This window comes from Coregonus lavaretus, assembly GCF_964263955.1.
Source record: "Coregonus lavaretus genome assembly, contig: HAP1_SCAFFOLD_1223, whole genome shotgun sequence".
NCBI classification, from domain to species: domain Eukaryota; kingdom Metazoa; phylum Chordata; class Actinopteri; order Salmoniformes; family Salmonidae; genus Coregonus; species Coregonus lavaretus.
This window is the reverse complement of record NW_028156990.1, coordinates 124,942-147,248: the sequence shown is the minus strand read 5'-3', so window position 1 is coordinate 147,248 and position 22,307 is coordinate 124,942. Positions and strand designations below refer to the sequence as shown.

Genomic DNA, 22,307 nt, shown 5'->3' with positions numbered 1-22,307 from the left:
CATGGTGCAGAATATTGTGAGAACGGCAATAACTGAGTAAAGCAGGGAGTAGGATATGTGTGTGTGTGTGTGTATGTATGTGTGTATGCATGTGTGTATATGTGTGTGTGTGTGAACTGAAGGTCAGTAGAGCAGTTTTAGAGTGGAAAACTACAGCCCGCCTACAGAGGGAAGGGATTTCTTTTTGTATGACGTATGAGTATAAAACATGGACTCTGAAATTGTGATGGCAGAATTCTCAATGAATAAATATCTCTGACTATGCAGACCGGGACTCTGGCCGTTACTTAAATTCCAAAAGACTTACAACCTTTTGGGAGACGCACAGAGACACTAAAATAGTTTGTTAAATAATTCACATAACACAGTCACAAAGAAAGTTTATGTAGGTCAACATTTTTTAATCAATGCTCAACATTTCACCATGAAAATCATATTTTATGCATCAAAGGAAATTGATCAGACTTTGGTCTTGTTTATTCAGCAGCTTCTTTTCCCTGTAAGAAGAAATACAGAATATAATGGATCAGTATTAATAATGAACATGATAAATATATGGATAGACTTGGATAGAATATAATGGATCAGTATTAATAATGAACATGATAAATATATGGACAGACTTGGATAGAATATAATGGATCAGTATTAATAATGAACATGATAAATATATGGATAGACTTGGATAGAATATAATGGATCAGTATTAATAATGAACATGATAAATATATGGATAGACTTGGATAGAATATAATGGATCAGTATTAATAATGAACATGATAAATATATGGATAGACTTGGATAGAATATAATGGATCAGTATTAATAATGAACATGATAAATATATGGATAGACTTGGATAGAATATAATGGATCAGTATTATTAATGAACATGATAAATATATGAACACCTGGAAATAATATAATGGATAAAGCATTTAAGACTCAGCGCTCAGCTTTGATTTTGATTTTGAACCAACTAAATTTGGATTAATCTTTTATTTAGATTTTATATTAACCCTGTCCTGAAATGTGTTTTTCAGAGATCTTAAATACCTTAGAGTGAGTGTAAAATGTCAGTATTGACTACTGTGAAGAATGAATCATAGGTGGTGTTGATGTGGTCATATTTGAGTCAAGTGTACGTTTAGCAGCAGTTCTGTACCTTTCCAGTGTCGCGGGTCTTGGCTCTGAGCTTGTTGACCTGAGTCTCAGCGATGTCAGCACGCTCCTCAGCCTCCTCCAGCTCATGCTGAACCTTCCTGAACTTAGACATATGGCTATTGGCTGCTTCCTCCTGGGTGAGATAAACAGAGGAGAGCATAACATCAGTATTCAAAGTTTGAAGCTTCAGATAGCAAATTCATGTAATTTTTTAAAAGATATTACGAAAAATGTTATTGACATATTTAGGATAGCAATGTATATAGGGAGATAGATGATATAGCAGAGAAAGTCAGTGGTGGAACAGGGGATCAAACTGCTGCCTCCAGGGACATATGTGATATAGGGGCGGCAGCACTACCACTAGACCAGCCCCCAGCACAAAGCTAAATAATATTCAACCCCCTCTCTTTTAAATTGGTAACACATAGGCAGAGGAGTCACTGTGCATACATTTCTTCAGCAATTACTTGCACTATCAACTGAGTCATTGTTGACTGATGTGCAGTAGCAACACTTCAACTAAACTGTCTGGACATGACGTTTTGTAATGTCTACTAGGGAACGTAAGCTTTCAGAGTATTTGACTAAGTCTGTGACTCACCGCTTCCTCAGCCTGCCTCTTGTAGGCCTTCACTTTCAACTGCAGCTTATCTACCAGGTCCTGAAGTCTGCCAACGTTCTTCTTATCCTCCTCAGTCTGTGGGAGAAGATCAAAGAATCAATACCCCATAGTTTAATACACAAACCAGTGTGCTTTAGTGTGTGAAGAAGGCACATGTTCTTACCTGGTAAGTGAGCTCCTTGACTCTGCGCTCATACTTGCGGACTCCCTTGACTGCGTCTACACCTCTTCTCTGCTCGGCCTCCACCTCAGTCTCGAGCTCGCGCACCTTTGTGGAAGAAATAAAGGTAGGCATTTATGTGAGGTGGTGAAATCAGACGTAACAAATCTTTGTAAAAACAGAAGTATATTCTTCTGCTAGTCAAGGAGGCACAATTGTTGTCTCTTCCTATATACTTTTACAATTTTAATTAGAGGGTCTATAATGAAAACAACTACTTTTCCTTATGTAGGTGGGTTATTGAGAGAAAAAGTCATTAAACCAGTCTCCTGTGTATTTTTATATGATCACATGCATTTCCAGCAGTCTGTCTTTCAATCCACCCTGCTGTTAACTCACCCTGGACTCCAGTTTCTGGAGCTGCTTCTTGCCTCCCTTCATGGCCAGATTCTCAGCCTCATCCAGGCGGTGCTGCAGGTCCTTGACTGTGACCTCCAGGTTCTTCTTCATCCTCTCCAGGTGAGAGCTGGTGTCCTGCTCCTTCTTCAGCTCCTCAGCCATCATGGCCGCCTGGAATGGTACTTAGTTTAATTTACGCACCAACAGGCACCACTCATAAAGCCCCCTTGAGATCTTTGGTGAGGTTAACCAGCCCAGCTACCATTGGCCCTTGGGGACAAATCTAGTTGATGTAATTCAAGGACTCACGTCAGTGATGGCCTTCTTGGCCTTCTCCTCTGCGTTCCTGGCTTCCTGGACGATGTCGTCCACCTCTCCCTGCACCTGAACCAGGTCAGTCTCCAGCTTCTTCTTGGTGTTCAGAAGGCTGGTGTTCTGAAGGAGGAAACAAGGCCATTTATTTGACTCTCAAGAGAACTTACAAGTCACAAGGCAGAAATTATGAAAATCTAAAAGCAAGCACTGTTAAATTCTATGTGTGTGTAAACGGTATGCTTGGTTGAGTTTAATTAGAAATGTCTTTTGACCCGTACCTGGGAGTGCAGCAGTCCGACGCGCTCGCTGGCGTCAACCAGCTCAGTCTCAGCCACTTTGCGGCCTCTCTCTGTCTGCTCCAGAGCAACTCTCAGCTCCTCAATTTCAGACACCATCAGACCGTTTCTGCGCTCCACCATGGCTGCCTGCTCCTTCATATCCTCTGAGAGGCGGACAGCGTCATCAAGGTGCAATTGGGCATCCTGGGGATCACAATTACATAGTATCATTAGACTTGTGGAAGTAGGGGTGATAGGATTGGTGATAGGCATGTTCATTGGTAAACATTTCCACAATATCTACAGTATATTAGTCCACTATTCCATTCCTCTGTTCTATTCTTTTCTACTGATTCACAAACAAATCCCTCCCCATGATCAGGTTTTTGAGCCTGATGTCCCAGTCCCTTTACCTTGAGCTGTCCCTGGACGTTCCTCAGCTGTTTCTGGGCCTCAGCGGCCTGCCTGTTGGCGTGGCTCAGCTGGATCTCCATCTCGTTCAGGTCTCCCTCCATCTTCTTCTTCACCCTCAGGGCGTCATTCCTGCTCCTGACCTCAGAGTCCAGGGTGCTCTGCATGGAGTCAACCACCCTCTGGCTGTTCCTCTTGATCTGCTCCATCTCCTCGTCCTTCTCAGCGATCTTCCTGTCCACCTCACCCTTGATCTGGTTCAGCTCCAGCTGCACACGCAGAATCTTGGATTCCTCGTGCTCCAGTGTGCCCTGGACAAAGAGAAGCAGTCAGGTGAATTGACCCTTCACTAAGCCCCGTCCCCCTTGGTTACTGTTGCAACCACGGACAACATTTTCCTGGGAAGTCCAATTCCCCATTCTAACTAGTGGAGAAAACAATGATCTCAAACTGTGTTTTTAATACACAATTAAATGAACCACTTCTCCTCAGGTATGTTGTGGTACTGTCATTAGAGCTGCTTCATGGGGATCCTGGTAAATGTATTTTTGTAGTGTGGCTAGCCACTGAATGGCTCTGAATTCACTTAGCATGCAGTCAAAGGTATAACTACTTTTGGAGCTAACTAGTGGGCTCAAATCGTATCCTGATGTTGAAAGCAGATGGGAGTTGTATTCATAACATGACTTACTTAGCTAGCCAACTTTTGGAGCTAACTAGTGGGCTCAATCGTATCCTGATGTTTGAAAGCAGATGGGAGTTGTATTCATAACATGACTAACTTAGCTAGCCAACTTTTGGAGCTAACTAGTGGGCTTAAATCGTATCCTGATGTTGAAAGCAGATGGGAGTTGTATTCATAACATGACTAATTTAGCTAGCCAACTTTTGGAGCTAACTAGTGGGCTCAAATCGTATCCTGATGTTGAAAGCAGATGGGAGTTGTATTCATAACATGACTAACTTAGCTAGCCAACTTTTGGAGCTAACTAGTGGGCTCAAATCGTATCCTGATGTTGAAAGCAGATGGGAGTTGTATTCATAACATGACTAACTTAGCTAGCCAATGTACATGAGTATATATTTAGAGGAAACAACTTACATGGCTAGCTAGCAACGTTTGGTGGTCTATGAGACAGAGCTAGCTAACCAGCTGAGCTAGCAAACAATGTAACAAAAGTATAATATCGGATTCGAAATATACTCCATGAACAGGCTCTGCATTTCAGGAAACAAGTAGCAAGTAACCCTGGTGAGCTGTACAATTATATAGCCAATTAAACCAAAAAAAAAAAAAAAGACAACTGTCTGTTTTTCCTACTGCCATCACTGGCAATGTCTTTGAAACATTTGCTATCCATTGGAGAACTGCGATTGGTTGCCCACAATGTTAGAGCGGGGCTTAGCGAAAGGTCGCTTGTGCTCAATACATTTGGATGTGTATAACACAAGGAATTACATACTGTATAAATGACTACAATAAACACCAATAAAGGGGAGCGTTAGACTGTAGCTGGCATTGGCTTGTGTAACACTGCTTTTCCTATCAAACAGCTGTAGTTTGTACCTCAGCCTCCTCCAGAGCGGTCTGGATCTCAGACTTCTCTGTCTCCACGGTCTTCTTGGCCTTCTCCAGCTCATGGATGCTCTTGCCAGTCTCTCCGATCTGCTCAGTCAGGTCAGAGATCTCCTCTGCACACACAAACATAGGAGCTGTTTAGACTTGGGAGATTTTCAGCGGATATCACCAGTGCACTGAAGTTTATATTGAATCATAATAACAGTTAATTCATTAACAGCACTTCATACTGTCTTGCTAATCTAATTGCCCCCCACATCCTTGGGTGGTTCAAAGGAATACCAATGACATGTTCCCAAAAAGTATATTTTATACTTTACATGAGATGGTTTAATAGTAATTTTGATATAATGTTGATGATTACAGTTAATTCCATTTTCAAACACTAGTCAAACATCAGTCAAATATAACTGCTGTCAAATGCTCACGTTGCAGGTTCTTGTTCTCTCTCTTCAGAGTCTCCAGATGATCCAGAGCCTCCTCGTAGGAGTTCTTCATCTTGAAGAGTTCAGTGCTCATAGAGCGAGCCTCCTTCTGAGCTCCTTCCAGCTCAGCCTGACCCTCCTCATACTTCTGCTTCCACTCTGCCAGAACCTAGGGAAATACATGGGATTTTCATTAGAACTCATTGATGGAGAGTTCTGAATCAGAAATATGCTACAATTATACTACAACTGATCAAATAGCAGACAGAAAATATCACCTAGAGTGAGGTTTATAAATGTTCACCTTGTCAAAGTTCCTCTGCTTCTTGTCGAGGTTGGCGGCCATTGCGTTGGCTCTCTCAACGTCAATCATGAGGTCCTCCACCTCTCCCTGCAGTCTCTGCTTGGTCTTCTCCAGGGAGGCGCACTTTGAGTTGGTCGCCTCAATGGTCTCCTCAGCCTCCTGCAGACGCTGGGCCAGTTTCTTCCTGTTGGACAACAGAAGGTGGTGTTATGGTGAGCAATTTGTTGTGAGACAAATGTTGCACTACATATTGACATAACATTTTCTCAGAGCCTCCTATCACCCTCACCATCCACACCATTTATTTGAGTTTTTGCTACTGCGTGCAACTCACTTGGCCTCCTCCAGCTCCTCTGTGCGCTGGATGGCATCAGTTTCATACTTAGTCCTCCACTGAGCCACCTCACTGTTGGCCTTAGACATGCCGCGCTGCAGCTCTGCCTTGGCCTCCTGCTCCTCCTCAAACTGCTCTCTCAGGAGGTCACAGTCATGGCGGGCAGACTGGACACCGTGGGCCAGTGCATTTTTAGCCTGAGAAAGAAAGAAAGACAAAGACAAAGACAAAGAGAGATTAGATAGAGAGTAAAACAAATGGCAGTAGAAGTCTCTGAGGGTGGCGTAGTCACCGTCTATATGTACATAGAGATCTAAATTGTGGTGGGTGGTTTCCATTTTGGGTCCTTTACCTTGACCTCCTCCTCAATCGCCCTCTTCAGCTCCTCCACCTGCTGGGTGAAGGCCTGTTTGCCTCTGGTCAGCTGAGACACCAGGGCTTCCTTCTCCTCCAGCTGGCGGCCAAACTCACCTGCAGGGAAAGAGTGACCTCTTGTTAATGGGGTCTCTGTTCTCTAAGATTGAAAATGTATTTGAGGTATCGTAGGGAAGAAACTATGTGGACTGGATTTACAGCCCAAACACATGTTATTGTTTACTACTGAAGTGTGCTACATTGATTTGTTGTTCATTGTTGATGGTACCATTTTCTGTCAGGAGTCTGGCCCTCTGTCCGCTGATGTCGTTGACCTGGCGAGCATTCTCATCATTCTTAGTCTTGATCTCGCTCAGCTGGTCCTCAAGAGTACGGCACATCTTCTCCAGATTGCCCTGTTAGTGAAACATATGGGACTCCTGTCAACTTCAGTTTACTTGAATGGTAATGTAGCTGACCCTCCTCAACACTGCTTGACCAAAACATCACTACTCACCTTAGCCTTGGCGACAGCCTCCATGTTGCTGGAGAGGTCATCAATCTCCATCTTGTACTCACTCTTCTCCTTCTCCAGCTTCTGCTTGACGCGCTGCAGGTTGTCGATCTGCTCCCCGAGCTCAGCCACACTGTCGGCCTGCTTCTTGCGCAGAGCGGCGGCTGTGGCCTCGTGCTGCAGGGTGGACTCTTCAAGATCACGACGCAGCTTCTGGAACTCAGCCTCGCGCTTCTTGTTCATCTCAATCTGAGCAGCAGTGGCGCCTCCGGCCTCCTCCAGCCTCTCGCTGATCTCCTCAAGTTCCCTGGAGAGATCGGCCCTCTGCTTTTCAACCTTAGCCCTGGCAGCACGCTCAGCCTCAATTTCCTCCTCCAGCTCCTCAATACGGGCCTAGAACAGGGGGCAGGAGCAGGGGGGATGAACACTACAATACAGTTGAAACAATTGAACCTCACTACATAATAATAGTATGTACAGTATATTTAGCATAAATGTGTTAATACATAGCCAGTTACACTAACATATTTACTATATTCATTAGACAGTGTCCCAAGGGCGGAACTAACACCGGTAAGAAGCACCATCTTTCCATAGAAAGAAGCACCATCATGAAGCACCATCTTCCATCTTACTGAGCCGTCAGAAGCAACCAGATAGAATGTGTGCTACCAGAAGAAATGTGTCCGTTTTTTTCAGGAAATGATTCAGGTGTGTGCTTTCCTGTACTGGAGGTTAGATCCTGTACTGTACCTGGAGTTCCTTGATCTTCTTCTGCAGCTGAGCTCCCAGAGACTGCTCATCCTCAATCTTGCTGAGGAGCTGGGTGGTCTCAAACTCCTTCCTAACAAACACAAACACATTGATTGCAAAGTTCGATTTGGTTAGATAGTGTAAAGGGAGCCTATATTACCATTCACTTTGCTTTTAAGAATCACATACAAATTCATAATTACAAGAATGAGCCAATAACAACCATTATTTTGATCAAGATGGCAGGTAATACTGTGGTAATTGATTTGTGTTTACTTCTTGATTTTCTCATCAGACTGCTGCTTGTCATTCTCCAGGTCCATTATGGACTCCTGGGCCAGTTTCAGATCTCCCTCCAGCTTTCTCTTGGCTCTCTCAAGGTCCATACGGAGCTTCTTCTCTTGCTCCAGAGAACCCTCAAGCTACAAAATAAAAAATACACATATATTGGTCAAATCTAAACAATTGAAGATAATATCATCTTACATACTATCATGGCCAAAATGTCAAACTCCACTCACGTCGTCCACTTGCTGTTCCAGCTTGGTCTTGGCCTTGGTCAGAGTGTTGACTTTGTCTTCCTCTGCCTGCAGGTCGTCCAGTGTCTGCTGGTGGGCCTCTTGGAGGGCTTTCTTCTCCTTGGTCAGCTTGGCAACACTCTCATCCACAGACGCCATCTCCTCTGTCAGGTTTTTAACCTGATAACGGCAACAACAAAATGAGTCTTTGGGTACTTCACCATAAATAGGATAATTAGTTTAATTGATCTTAGAAATGTGTCAACAAGTGCTGTACTATAGATTCATCACTAGATGGCATTGTACTCCATGCCAGTGTATTGAGGGGAAGTCATAAAGGAGGGGGGAACAGAACATGTAATGAATGTGTGGATTACCCTACAAATGAAATTACAATATTTTGTGTCGTAGTTTTTACAGCACCCACAAAAAAACTTGAATTCCTTTTCTGTTTTGAGTTGATTATTGTTTGGATTATTGTTTGGTTAGACTGTCTACGAAACCTTGTTTTCAGTGGCGTGCTTCTCCTTCTCCACTTTGGCCAGGGTGAGCTCCAGGTCATCAATGTCCTTCTTCAGCTCAGAGCACTCATCCTCCAGCTTCCTCTTCTTGGCAGTCAACTCAGCATTCATCTCCTCCTCATCCTCCAGCCTCTCGGTCGTCTCTTTGAGTTTGGCCTCCAGCTGGATCTTGCTCTTGATGAGCCCCTCGCACCTTTCCTCAGCATCGTTCAGATTCTCTGAATCCTGGTTTCAGAGCAGGAGAAAAAAATCAGTGGCCTCACTTTGTGTATCAAAATATATACTTAATTTGGTCAAATAGGTCAGAGCAAATGCATTTAAATGCATGAAATATAAATATATACCATGGGCAATAAAAAAAATTGAGATAACCACAGTGTGCGTGTGTTCATATGTGCAGATGTGTGTGTGATTGTGTTCGTGTCTGTGTTCATGTGTGTGTAAATGTGCTCTTATGAGTGTCGTCGCTCACTCACAGATGCGACTTGAAGCGCCAGGTCATTCTTCTCCTGCACCATGGCCACCATCTTCTCCTCCAACTCCTTCTTCTTGGCCAGAGCCTTGGCCAGGTCCGTCTGCATCTTCTCATAGTTCTCCTTCATGTTGGCCAGCTCCTTCTCAGTCTCTGCGGTCTTCAGCAGGGGCTTGATCTTGAAGTACACCTTCATCCATGGCCAGGTTTTCACATTCATGAATGAGCGGATGTTGTACTGGATGGTGAAGACTGAATCTCTGGTCGACAGAAAGGATGGAGTGGCATGGTGAGTGGCATGGTGAGTGGCATGGTGAGTGGCATGGTGAGTGGCATGGTGAGTGGCATGGTGAGTGGCATGGTGAGTGACATGGTGAGTGGCATGGTGAGTGGCATGGTGAGTGGCATGGTGAGTGGCATGGTGAGTGGCATGGTGAGTGGCATGGTGAGTGGCATGGTGAGTGGCATGGTGAGTGGCATGGTGAGTGACATGGTGAGTGGCATGGTGAGTGGCATGGTGAGTGGCATGGTGAGTGGCATGCTTAAAGAACTCCTCCAGTGTTATTTGAACTTTTCCTGTGGAAAAGCGATATCCCAAGTATAAATACAGTAAAGTACACACACTAAAGGGTAAAAATATATGTTTTAAGGAAAATATTGTGTTTTAGACACAAATGCAAACTTCAAAGAGTAGGGCATTCCCAGTTCTGTTGAACAGGAAAAGTTTAAAAAATCACTGGATGACGTCTTTAAAGCTACATTCTGAGATTCGAAGAACAAAATGGGGACACCACCACTTTTTGCAAACAGCTGAGGAATGGGGCTAGGGAACTGTAATCCCTCTTAAATGTATAGACAGCTCTCTAGGTAAAATGACTGACAGGTAATGCTAAGATCATGAGGCATTTCATATTCTTCTAGAATGAATGGGTAAATATCACTTATTTAAATAACAATTGAACAGCTTGTTAAATCCCAAACTGCTGCTATAACATACTTTCTCATGGTGAACAACTCACAGCATATACAGTATGTAATCATAATGCTTTACATACAGGTGGTTGACAGAATTCTTTGCCAAGATGTCTACTATTCCTCACCTCCTCTCCATCATCTTGGTGAACTCTCTCCTCATGAGGAATCCACGGCTGAGAGCCTGGACCATGCCGACCAGAGAGGCCAGCTTCTCATCTCTCATCTCCTCAAGGACACCCAGCAGACCAGCTTTGAAGAACACCTGACACAGGTAAACATGGTCAATTATGGAACCTCTGTCAGATGGTGACAGATAGAAAGGGTTGAATCAAAAGAGAGGAACAACGCCACTAGATTGATTTCACCAACATAAACATTGCAGTGCTTACAAACAAACCATGGGATAGGTTGTTTATAAGTTGTAAGTTATTTTACAGTTGTAGATGAATAATGTACACTGATACAGATAACAGCAGCCACACCACTCTGACACAATGCACATGATAATTAATTGAGATTTTTTCAAATTCTTAAGAAATAACGAAAAGATGGATAGATCAACTGGAGAGACATTGAATGGTTAGAATTTATATTATCATTGAGGTTGTGTTTTATTGTTAGCTTTTGCTGGGGGTATTTGACTGACCTTGGTGTGTCCAAACTTGTAATCCTCATGATTCACATCAATGGACCCAAGCAGCTTCTCAGAAGCCTTCTTGTTGTCCATGAACTGGCCCTCGGGGATGACACTGGCATTCAGTACTTTGTACCTGAATGAGGAGACATGTTTAACATGTGGTAGAAATTTAACAAATGTCAAGTTATAATAGGTTGGTTATATTACGTTAACGATAAGGCTATTCTGATGTTGGGAAATATTTATGTGTGTCTGTCTGTTTGTGTGTGTGTGTGTGTGTGTGTGTGTGTGCGTGTGATTGTGTGCGTGTGTGATTGTGTGTGTGTGTGTGATTCTGTGTGTGTGTGTGCGTGCATGCAGGAATTGATTTGTGTTTGTGTGCGTGTACCTCTGCTTGAAGTCAGCATAGATGATTCTGCTGGGGAAGCCCTTTCTGCAGATCCTGATACCTTCTAGAACACCATTACACCTGAGCTGGTGGATAACCAGGAAGTTCTCCATCAGACCTGGAAACACAAACCAAGTCTCATTAACAGGTTAAAGATTGGTTCGTTAAGGTCACTGATATTGTACTGATAAGATGTCATATTTAACTCAATATTTCTTGTACCTGGAGTCTTTGTCTCGTTGGGGATCAGGCAGCGCACAAAGTGAGGATGAGTGCTCCTCAAGTTGGTCATCAGCTTGCCCAAGTTCTCCTGTAAGAGGGTTACAAACCATTTTTTCAGAGATCATTTCTGATAATCAATGCACCTTTTGAAAGCCTGAATATACACATTTTAAAAGCTCACCCTGAACTGGGAGGACACAGTCTGCATGGATCCACCCTTCTTCTTGCCTCCTTTCTTGGTTGTATCTGTTAAAATGGGGAAAAAGTGATATATGATTCTAAATTAGAGAATATCAGGTTAACTTCACACTTATCTTAATGCAAATGCTGCCAATGAGATTGTGTAAAAATAACACCTATTGTATGAGTACATTAACAGAGCGGCACGTCTTGCTCTTCATTGTAATCAGAGGGCTCATATAAATAATATGCATGCCAGTCCCTCTTGGCTAAGGGTTGAGGAGAGACTGACTGCATCACTTCTTCTTTTTATAAGAAACATTAATATGTTGAAAATCCCAAATTGTTTGCATAGTCAACTTACACACAGCTCTGACACACACACTTACTCCACCAGACATGCCACCAGGGGTCTTTTCACAGTCCCCAAATCCAGAACAAATTCAAGAAATGTAAATGTAGCAACTGCAGATTAACCCTTTAAAGGAGTTTTAATATGATGCTAGTCTTACCCTCAGGTGGGGCAGCGACATACAGGGTAGCCATAAGTTTGACTGAGGACTTCCCGTACAGCTGAAGAACTGAGTCGTTCAGGGGGTCCTTGTTCTTGTCCAGCCAGCCAGTGATGTTGTAGTCCACCGTGCCGGCGTAGTGTACCAGGGAGAAGTGGGCCTCTGCCTTGCCTTTAGCAGGCTTGGGCTTCTCAAACGCCTTGTTTTTCCCAAGATGCTGGTCATACAGCTTGTTCTTGAAGGAAGTGTCTGAAGCCTTGGGGAACATGCACTCCTCTTCAAGGATGGAGAAGATGCCCAATGGCTTTACGAAAAGAGATGTATATCAAATTAGTGATATTTACATTTAGGATCACATATATTCCTTTATCAAGCATGCTATTATCAGAGTATCTTCATTTAGGGGCACATAATAGGATACAGAGTTCTCAACAGTCAGATACCTTGTACCACTGTTGTAATATCTCACACAGCGCTCTCTATGAGCTTTTGCTGTTGTGGTCCATTACAATCCTGACAGACAGTTTACCTTCTCAATAAGCTCAATGCAGGCAGCCAAGTCCATGCCGAAGTCAATGAAGGCCCAGACGATTCCCTCCTTCTTGTACTCCTCTTGTTCAAGGACGAACATGGTGTGGTTGAAAAACTGTTGCAGTTTCTCATTGGTGAAGTTGATGCACAGCTGCTCCATGCTGTTGTACTGTTGATGGAATTTCAAAAGGGATCATTTCATCATACAGGGCTGTAATCAATCTCAAACACAACTAATTGTCTTGTTCTGGTCTCATACTCACATCAAAGATCTCAAACCCAGCAATGTCAAGCACACCGATATAGAACTGCCTTGGATTCTTGGTGTCCAACATCTCGTTGATACGGATGACCATCCACAAGAACATCCTCTCATAGATGGACTTGGCCAGAGCACTGACTGAGTTATTAACCTGCAATGATAATATCTCAAATGAATACATGAGACATTGACCATAGAAGGTGATAATACATCACTATTCAAAACAAGCAATGCACTAATCACCTAAATATTTCTGGTGCTTAGAAAATGGTAGATGCTGTGTTTGGCCTCCTTACCTGAGGCACAGTCTGTCCCTTGGTCACATACTCGTTGCCGACCTTCACTCTGGGGTAGCAGAGAGCCTTCAACATCTCAGCTGAGTTCAGGCCCAGCAGGTAGCCGATTTTATCAGCCACTGGAGAGAGAACCAACAACAACAGACTCAGGAACACAAGATCACTTGATTCTGATGTCACACTGACAAAAGGATTTGGCAGTGTTTTCTGTGGGTTCGTTGAACCCACATTGATAATTTCAAATCATTTCTGGAGGTTGGAATTTGGTCTCCATAAATGATCTCCTGCCGGACTTTGATGAGGCGCTGTCTGTCTAACATATTGCATATCTATGAGTGGGACTGGAAATGGGACTAATGCTTTACATATTGTATGTCTATGAGTGGGACTGGGAATGGGACTAATGCTTTACATATTGTATATCTATGAGTGGGACTCACCCTCTGTGCCGTCTGGCTCGGCCTGCTCCTCACGCTGCTTCTGCTTGAATTTCAAGTTGCCATGGTGCAATACAGCTCCTGTCAGCTTGTAGATGCTATTTTTCTCATCATTATTGAAGCCCAGGATTGTAATGGCATCCTGGTATTTGACAGGAAGTACAACAGTGATGAACTGAACGGTAGTTTGCTCACTTACAGTACACTACAGTTCTGTGCTCTCACCAGTACAAATGGGATGGATATATTTGACTGGCTTCTCAGAGCCACATGATTACGCTTGGCCAACACTAGTAGATGACAGCACAAAAGGAGTTTTACACAGTTTCACAGGGCACTTAGTGGCCCTCTCTTGTGGATGTCTTACATGTGTGTGCCTCAAGGTGAAGTGTAAAGTCATGAAGAATGCCTTGAGGCACATGCCTAACTAAAACAAGGCATTTAGAATCTGACAAAAAAATACATGAAAATTCCCAGCTGCTACCAAGTTGGAATTGAACAGTGCATTAATTGTGTATGGTGGTTCTACCCATTCCATATCTAGAGTTTGGTTAGCCGTTTGTTTGACTCACGTCTGTGGCATCCAGCTCTTCCTTGTCGTTGATGCTGGCCACAGTGATCTGACCCTGGCTGCACATGGGGAAGTCGTAGGGGTTGGTGGTGATGAGCGCCATTTCTATGGACAATGGAGAATGTTTTGTCAATTAAATCTCTTAGAATTGTGCACACTATTAATGTTCATAGTGCCCTGTAGCTCAGTTGGTAGAGCATGGCGCTTGCAACGCCAGGGTTGTGGGTTCGATTCCCACGGGGGGCCAGGGGGGCCAGTATGAAAATGTATGCACTCACTAACTGTAAGTCGCTCTGGAAAAGAGCGTCTGCTAAATGACTAAAATTGTCCTGTCCTACCTTTACAATATCTCTCCCTCCTTTACTCAATAGATGGACTCAAGTACGTCACCATTAGGGTTTCAAAACTAATTATCAAAGTTACTGGAATCTTCAGTAATTTTGGTAATTAGCAGAAAACCCATCGCAATCTATCGTAACTTTGGTAATTTATACTTTAATAACTTGTTAAAAATTTCTTAATATATACGTCTCTTCCAACTATTCCAACTGCCACCAGTTTGATGCCAAAATATTGACAACCAATACATATTGACATAGTAAAATAAATCAGATATTGTCAAAATAAATTGAATAGTTCATGGTTTATATTTAGGTTTAATGTTTTACTGATTTGTCATTCTATTTTCTATTTTAAAATCATATTATATTAATAATTGTTTCATATTTTACTTGTGATAAGGCCACACAGAGGGCCAGAGATAATTACAGACCCCTGGGATAATCTGAAACACCCAAAAGGGCCACTGGATGTTTTACATAAAATCCTTGAAAGATACCAAAATGCTGGTAGTTTACTGGTAAACTTGGAAAAGTTTCCAGTAAAATACCCTCCATTTGCAAACCTAATCACAGTGCATTACTTTCTTAAAGACCTAATCCATATCTAGATGCCTTGTTACATTGGATGTACTCATTGTAATAGTATAAATAGTCTGGACTGTGGACATTTTTTAAAAGTTTCACAGATGGGGGTGGGAAACATGTCCTCTGAAACTCTTTGCCATACCAACGATCTCAGGTTTATGATTGGTCATCATCTGGAAGAAGATGTGGTAGCCTCTCTCATCGGGAAGCTGGAAGGACACTCTGGACTTCTCTAGCAGGTCTGAGAGAGAAAGAGAGAGAGATTGACACAAAGAGAGAGAGAGAGAGAGAGAGAGAGAGAGAGAGAGAGAGAGAGAGAGAGAGAGAGAGAGAGAGAGAGAGAGAGAGAGAGAGAGAGAAAGAAAATTAGATAATTAGATAATTAGATAATTATGATCTCCCCAAAAAAATATGTGTGAATTTAGTAAAGCATTGAGAAAAAATCAAAATCAACTCACAGGTCTCAATGTCAGCTTTAGCCAGTTTGCTACCTTGGAAGTGAATCCTGATGAATTTACCCTATAGTAGAGCATGGGGGTTAGAAATAGGTCAACTAAATAAATCTATCATTTTACCTTGATAGACCCTTTAATTGTTACAGAATGTTGGACATCTATTGATATAACAAAAGGGAACTACTGAAATAAATGTTTCCAATCTAAGGTAACTTTCACAGTATGCCCTTCATACTTACAAAGCGAGACGAGTTGTCGTTCCTCACTGTCTTGGCATTACCGTAAGCCTCCAGTAGAGGGTTAGCTGCAATGATCTGATCCTCAAGAGACCCCTGATTGAGACAAACACATTTACATTTTAGTCATTTAGCAGACACTCTTATCCAGAGTGACTTACAGTAGTGAGTGCATACATTTTCATACTAGTCCCCCGTGGGAATCTACACGGTTGCTCATAAACTGGTAAAGTTAGTTTTTCTCAATCGCTTGAACACAGCCCACCAAACTGAAATTTGTTAGAAAGGTAAAACCTACCTGCATTTTGCCTGGCTCTGCTTCCTTCTTGGCACCAGAAACTGCAATGGTGGCGAAGTACTGGATGACACGCTTGGTGTTGACAGTCTTTCCTGCACCGGATTCTCCACTGGTTAATATGACAGAGATAGAGGGGTTTTAGTCACATGTTTGAATGTCAGATTGGTTTTCACTAAGAAATAGCATTGAAAAATACACTGTTGACCTGGTTTCTTACATAAGTAAATCATTAACAAATATTCCCACTCATCAACTTATTATTATGCATAGCCTAATCCATTCATTATGTCATATATTTTCATCACACCCAAGTGACCCAACATATTGCAGCAGAAACACTTTCTCAAGTGAGATTTTTAGTACACAACTCACGTAATCAGGACGGACTGGTTCTCCTGGTCTGTAACCAAAAAACATATTGCTTATCATACTCGAGCAACATTCTGGGTACATTATTGAATTCATAGCATCATCATGAATTTCATTTAGGAACATTTTTCATTCAAGGTTACTGAAATCAGATATTACCAGCAAACTGTTCCAACCTATACTAGAAAACAGTAGATAACTCTCTAAAGCATATTTTAACTTCCATCCATCCATGCATCCATCAATCCATCCATCAATCTATCCATCAATCCATCCATCAATCCATCCATCCATCAATCCATCCATCAATCCATCCATTAATCCATCCATAACCACTTATGGACTTTGAGATCCAAGAAGGAAGTAGACCCCAGCAAAATGCAGGAAGGTTGTGGCTTTTTAACACTTCAGTTTTCTTGGCTGTGTAGAATTTTTTTCCACCTGTGAATCCTGTTTCAAGAAAAGTGTTCAAGCAATCGAGAAAACTGACTTGACCACTTTACCAGATTCTGAGCAACTTGTGTTTGTCTCCATCAGTGGCCTCTTAAGGATCTGATCAACGCAGCTAACCCTCTGCTGGAAGCTTACGGTAATGCCAAGACAGTGAGGAACGACAACTCCATATCAAATTAGGACAATTTAAATGTTTCTGTATCTCTTGCTACCTCTGTCCCTAAGCAGTTTGATTGTCTCATTCTTAACGTGGACCTTGTTCATAATAACCAGCTGACACTAATGGGAGTTCATCACCCTCCCTCGGCTCTCTCATGTACTCTTAACAATTTATCTGAATTGGTATCTAAGTGTGGTCAATCTGAACTATTTATGATGGGTGATTTTATTGACTGGAGGTCACCAGTGTCAGATGGGCTGAAAGATATTTGCTCTGAGCTAAACCTGTCTCAGCTGATAACTGAGTTTACACGGCCAAATCCTAAAGATCCATCGCAAAATCTACCCTGATTGATCTTATTTTCACAATAACGCCAGATGAATATGTTGCTGGTGGGGTTTTCCCACAGGATTTTTGTGACCGTTGCCCAGTTGTCTGTGTCAGAGATGTGAAAATGTGTACATCTAAGCCTCGTGTAATCACTAAGAGGCACTTAAAAAACGTTAGTGAACAAGCTTTTTTTACATGATCTATAACTTAGTGACCTTGACTGTATCTCAGCTAACCCTGAACCTGATTTGTCTTTAAGCTTTTTTCCAAATATCTTCAATACTATTGTAGATAATCATGGCCCCTTCAAAACTGATTCATCTGAAGTCATTCATAAGAGAATTGTTGCCTTGGTCAAGGCCAGGAACACAGGCTTAGGCCCGGATTGGTAATCTTTTAGACAACTGAGGACTCAATGTGTAAGACTGACCAAGAAAGCTAAATCTGATTATTTTGTAAATTACTCTTTCTGATTGTAATGGGAACCCGGCTAAATTCTGGAAAACTGTCAAATCTCTAAAGGGTTGCACTTCCTCCTCTCTGACCCAACTAATTCATTCAGACTCTGGCCCCGTTACGGACAAAAATGCTATCATTGATGCATTTAATCGTCTTTTTATTTCAGCTGGCTATCTTTTTTGAAAGAGCATCTAACCCTTGTATCTCTGAGAGTGGGCTGAACGCTGATTCAGGAATTTTGCAGATTGAAAACGGTAGTCAAGATTTTGCATTTCAGTAAATCACAGAAAAATAAGTCCTTGATGCCTTACTTTCTATAGATACCTAGATATCCACAGGGTCTGCTCAAATGTACTGTCCCCCGCATTGCTGGCTCAGTAACCCATATCTTCAATCCAACATTGTTCACAGGAAATATTCCAAAAGTAAAAAAAGCTTATGTGCTGCCAGTCCATAAGGGCAGGGATAGTAGTTATCTTGATAATTATCGTATCATCTCCAGGCTTCCATGCTAAGATTCTCAAATCAAAACAAGCAACTTCACACTTTTTATCTGAGCATAGTACTTTAAATATAAATCAATCAGGGTTTAGGCCAGGGCACAGCACTAATCACAGCAACCACATTAGCTGCTAATGATATTGTCAACGCTTTAGACACTAAACTGAATTGTGCCGCCTTGTTTGTGGACCTTTTCCAAAGAGTTTGATACTGTTGATCATGCTATTTTATTGAACAAGTTGTCCTCGATTGACCTGAGCTTTGACGCCTGCTTATGGTTTCACGATTATCTTAGCGACAGAACTCAAGCCATCGTAATTGATGGGGTTAAGTCCGAATTTCTTGAGGTACTTAAAGGGTCGATACTAGGACCTGTTCTTTTCACCATTTATATAAATGCTATCTGTTAAAAATGGTACATTTCTTCTATATGCGAAATGTGCTATTATGTACACAATTGCCCCGACTGCTGGCCTGGCTGTGTCAAGGCTACTGTCTGATCTGCAGCTGTAAAGGAAGCCCTTACTGATTTAAAACTCGTGCATAATATTGTCAAAACTAAATACATGTTGTTTTCAAGTTCTTGTAAGATTATTTCAGATGGATTACATCTTCACACATCAGATGGTTTTATAATTAAACGAGTCCCTGCATACAAATACCTTGTTATTTTTTATTTGAAAATGATTCATCATTTAAAACACATACGATTGAGCTTGTTAAGAAACTACGTTTTAAAGTGTGCTTTTTTTTGTTTTTTTACAGAAACAGATATTGTCTCTCTCTAGTCAACAGGAAGCAGATTGTGCAGTCAGCCTTTCTACCTGTTCCTGATTATGGTGATAGTATTTATCAGCCTTTCTACCTGTTCCTGATTATGGTGATAGTATTTATCAGCCTTTCTACCTGTTCCTGATTATGGTGATAGTATTTATCAGCCTTTCTACCTGTTCCTGATTATGGGGATAGTATTTATCAGCCTTTCTACCTGTTCCTGATTATGGTGATAGTATTTATCAGCCTTTCTACCTGTTCCTGATTATGGTGATAGTATTTATCAGCCTTTCTACCTGTTCCTGATTATGGTGATAGTATTTATCAACCTTTCTACCTGTTCCTGATTATGGTGATAGTATTTATCAACCTTTCTACCTGTTCCTGATTATGGTGATAGTATTTATCAGCCTTTCTACCTGTTCCTGATTATGCTGATAGTATTTATCAAAGTTCATCTACCACTACTCTTAAACTCATGGAGGCCGTTTTTCATAATGCCATGATTCATTTTATCACAGGAGACAGTTTTATTAGTCATCACTGTGTTCTTTACCATAACGCCCTTCGTTTTATCACAGGAGACCGTTGTATTACTCATCTCTGTGTTCTTTACCATAATGCCCTTCGTTTTATCACAGGAGACAGTTTTATTACTCATCTCTGTGTTCTTTACCATAATGCCCTTCGTTTTATCACAGGAGACAGTTTTATTACTCATCTCTGTGTTCTTTACCATAATGCCCTTCGTTTTATCACAGGAGACCGTTGTATTAATCATCTCTGTGTTCTTTACCATAACGCCCTTCGTTTTATCACAGGAGACAGTTGTATTAATCATCTCTGTGTTCTTTACCATAACGCCCTTCGTTTTATCACAGGAGACCGTTGTATTACTCATCTCTGTGTTCTTTACCATAATGCCCTTCGTTTTATCACAGGAGACCGTTGTATTAGTCATCTCTGTGTTCTTTACCATAATGCCCTTCGTTTTATCACAGGAGACCGTTGTATTACTCATCTCTGTGTTCTTTACCAAAATGCCCTTCGTTTTATCACAGGAGACCGTTGTATTACTCATCTCTGTGTTCTTTACCATAATGCCCTTCGTTTTATCACAGGAGACCGTTGTATTACTCATCTCTGTGTTCTTTACCATAATGCCCTTCGTTTTATCACAGGAGACCGTTGTATTACTCATCTCTGTGTTCTTTACCATAATGCCCTTCGTTTTATCACAGGAGACCGTTGTATTAGTCATCTCTGTGTTCTTTACCAAAAGGTCGCCTGGACCTCTTTGATGTCACGTTGATCACATCGTTACGCTCTATTTGTTTACAAAGCCCTGCTCCACAAGCTTCCGACTGACCTAACGTCACTGTTAAGATTTAAAATGACTAGTTACCAAAACCCTGTTCACAGGGTCGGTTAATAACTCTGGAGACTCCTTTGGTGTCTAAATAGCTAGGGACGCCAGCATTTAGATTTCTTGCCCCGCATGTTTGGAATGATGAATCCAAAATACATTTAGAATAGATGTGTTAGTGACCCTGGGGCACATCCATCCATCCATCCATCCATCCATCCATCCATCCATCCATCCATCCATCCATTCATCCATGAGAGCTCGTACCAATCTGCATGAACTGAAAGGCGTTGTCAGAGACGGAGAAGATATGGGGTGGAGCCTCCATCCTCTTCTTCCCTCTGTAGGCGTTGACAACCTCCATGTCGTACACAGGAAGCCACTTGTAGGGGTTCACCGTGGCACAGAAGAGCCCAGAGTAGGTCTGGATGAAAGGGATTCAACTAAATTAGGGGATTAGCTCAATCAGATTGACTTTTACCTGGATTTATGTGAGGATGTAGGTGTGTGTTTCTCAGGTTCATGTGTGTGTGTGTGTAAGTTTATGCAGGTATCTTACATAGATCATCCATGCTGCATAACGCTCTTTGAGGTTATACAACACAGAGGCTTCATTCAGGTAGGTCATCATGGCCATGTCCTCAATCTTGTCGTACTTAGGTGGGTTCATCTGGTAGACGTCTGCGTCTTTGAACTCTTTTCCTGCCTGAAACCGTCAAAAATATACATGACTGAATGCTTTTTGCTCATTAAATACAAGTTCAATCTTTAAATATATATTTTTAACTGCATACCCCCATCTAATCCAACTACTTTGTTATCACCCACTGACACATACATGGTGATTCTTAACTAGTCCATATACATTTGTAATTAGCAGCGATAAAATGTATGTGTTTGAAGGTTATATTCTGCTTACAAAAAAAACCAGAGGAATCCTTCTCAATCTATCTTTTGTTACTGATTTAATTTTGCCTGTTGGCATGTTTGGATAATTTTGATGTTTATTTCAAGAAATGGAGTACTTGCACAAATCAGGCTTACCTCCTTAGTGCCGTCAGGATGCGTGACTGTTACAGTACACTTCCCTTCGGCCCTGGCAGTGACCAGACCCTTAAGGTACAGCTCCTTGGTGTCTGACACATAGCAGGCGTTCTTTGAATCAAACGGTGCGGTTTGTGCCTCCATCCTCTCCTTCTCAGGCTTACGGAGGTATATGGCAGCCTTGCCGTAGATTTGCATCTCCGCGTCCGTACTCATGGTGACGGATCACTAGGAAAGAGATGAGACAAGAAAACATGATTGACTCTGTGGTGCTTCCTCCCCAGTGAACAGAGCTGTGAGTGGTATCTCTCACAGAACATTTGTCACTTTTCTTATGAAGACTCAAACTATGTCTCACCTTCTTTTTCCCCTCCTACAGATGAATTTGTACTTCTTGGAGGACCCTGGGAAACATTAGGGTGTTGTGAATACACACAAAAAACATTTGAATGGCATCATTCAACACAATCATTACGGCCAATTCAACTACAGGTGCAACTTGTAACATTCATTTTCCTATTGGCAACTCACTTTACTACACATTCTGTCAAGAATTCAAATAAAACCCCTAAAAACCCAGTTACATTCTAGACCACCCCCTCAATTTACAAACAGCAGGAGCACTACATTTGACCCTAAAAAAAAGCTACAGGTTTGAAGTAAAACACATTTAAAGCAAAAACAATTTTTTTCCCCCAAAACAACATTTTAAATGAATGCCACTTGATTGCATATTGTAAAATCTGACAAGGGACATGTAAATAAGTCCGTCCAGAAGTCAATTCCAACAGTGCAGTTA

General features: G+C 41.9%; 1 protein-coding gene across 2 annotated transcripts; it reads right to left on the bottom strand.

Annotated features, from left to right (window-relative positions):
* Positions 1–476: 476 nt before the first annotated feature.
* On the bottom strand, positions 477–21,724 carry LOC311125946 (myosin heavy chain, fast skeletal muscle-like; the record flags this gene model as incomplete). 2 transcript variants are annotated; one of them, XM_084199969.1, is made up of 39 exons in its annotated part: positions 477–497; positions 1,166–1,297; positions 1,769–1,864; positions 1,953–2,057; positions 2,349–2,519; positions 2,658–2,783; positions 2,942–3,145; positions 3,355–3,663; positions 4,920–5,044; positions 5,360–5,525; positions 5,661–5,844; positions 5,995–6,191; positions 6,347–6,465; positions 6,638–6,764; positions 6,866–7,255; positions 7,616–7,706; positions 7,892–8,037; positions 8,137–8,313; positions 8,637–8,879; positions 9,131–9,386; positions 10,227–10,363; positions 10,748–10,871; positions 11,127–11,244; positions 11,349–11,436; positions 11,530–11,594; positions 12,041–12,344; positions 12,570–12,740; positions 12,835–12,984; positions 13,130–13,248; positions 13,570–13,708; positions 14,139–14,242; positions 15,206–15,304; positions 15,522–15,582; positions 15,758–15,850; positions 16,053–16,161; positions 16,425–16,452; positions 20,732–20,888; positions 21,024–21,170; positions 21,509–21,724. In XM_084199969.1, the coding sequence occupies 39 exons, from the start codon at positions 21,722–21,724 to the stop codon at positions 477–479; spliced, it is 5,814 nt and encodes a 1,937-aa protein (XP_084056095.1). The 2 variants fall into 2 exon arrangements, with proteins under 2 accessions (XP_084056095.1, XP_084056096.1); XM_084199970.1 differs by having other exon boundaries at positions 21,024–21,158.
* Positions 21,725–22,307: the final 583 nt, after the last annotated feature.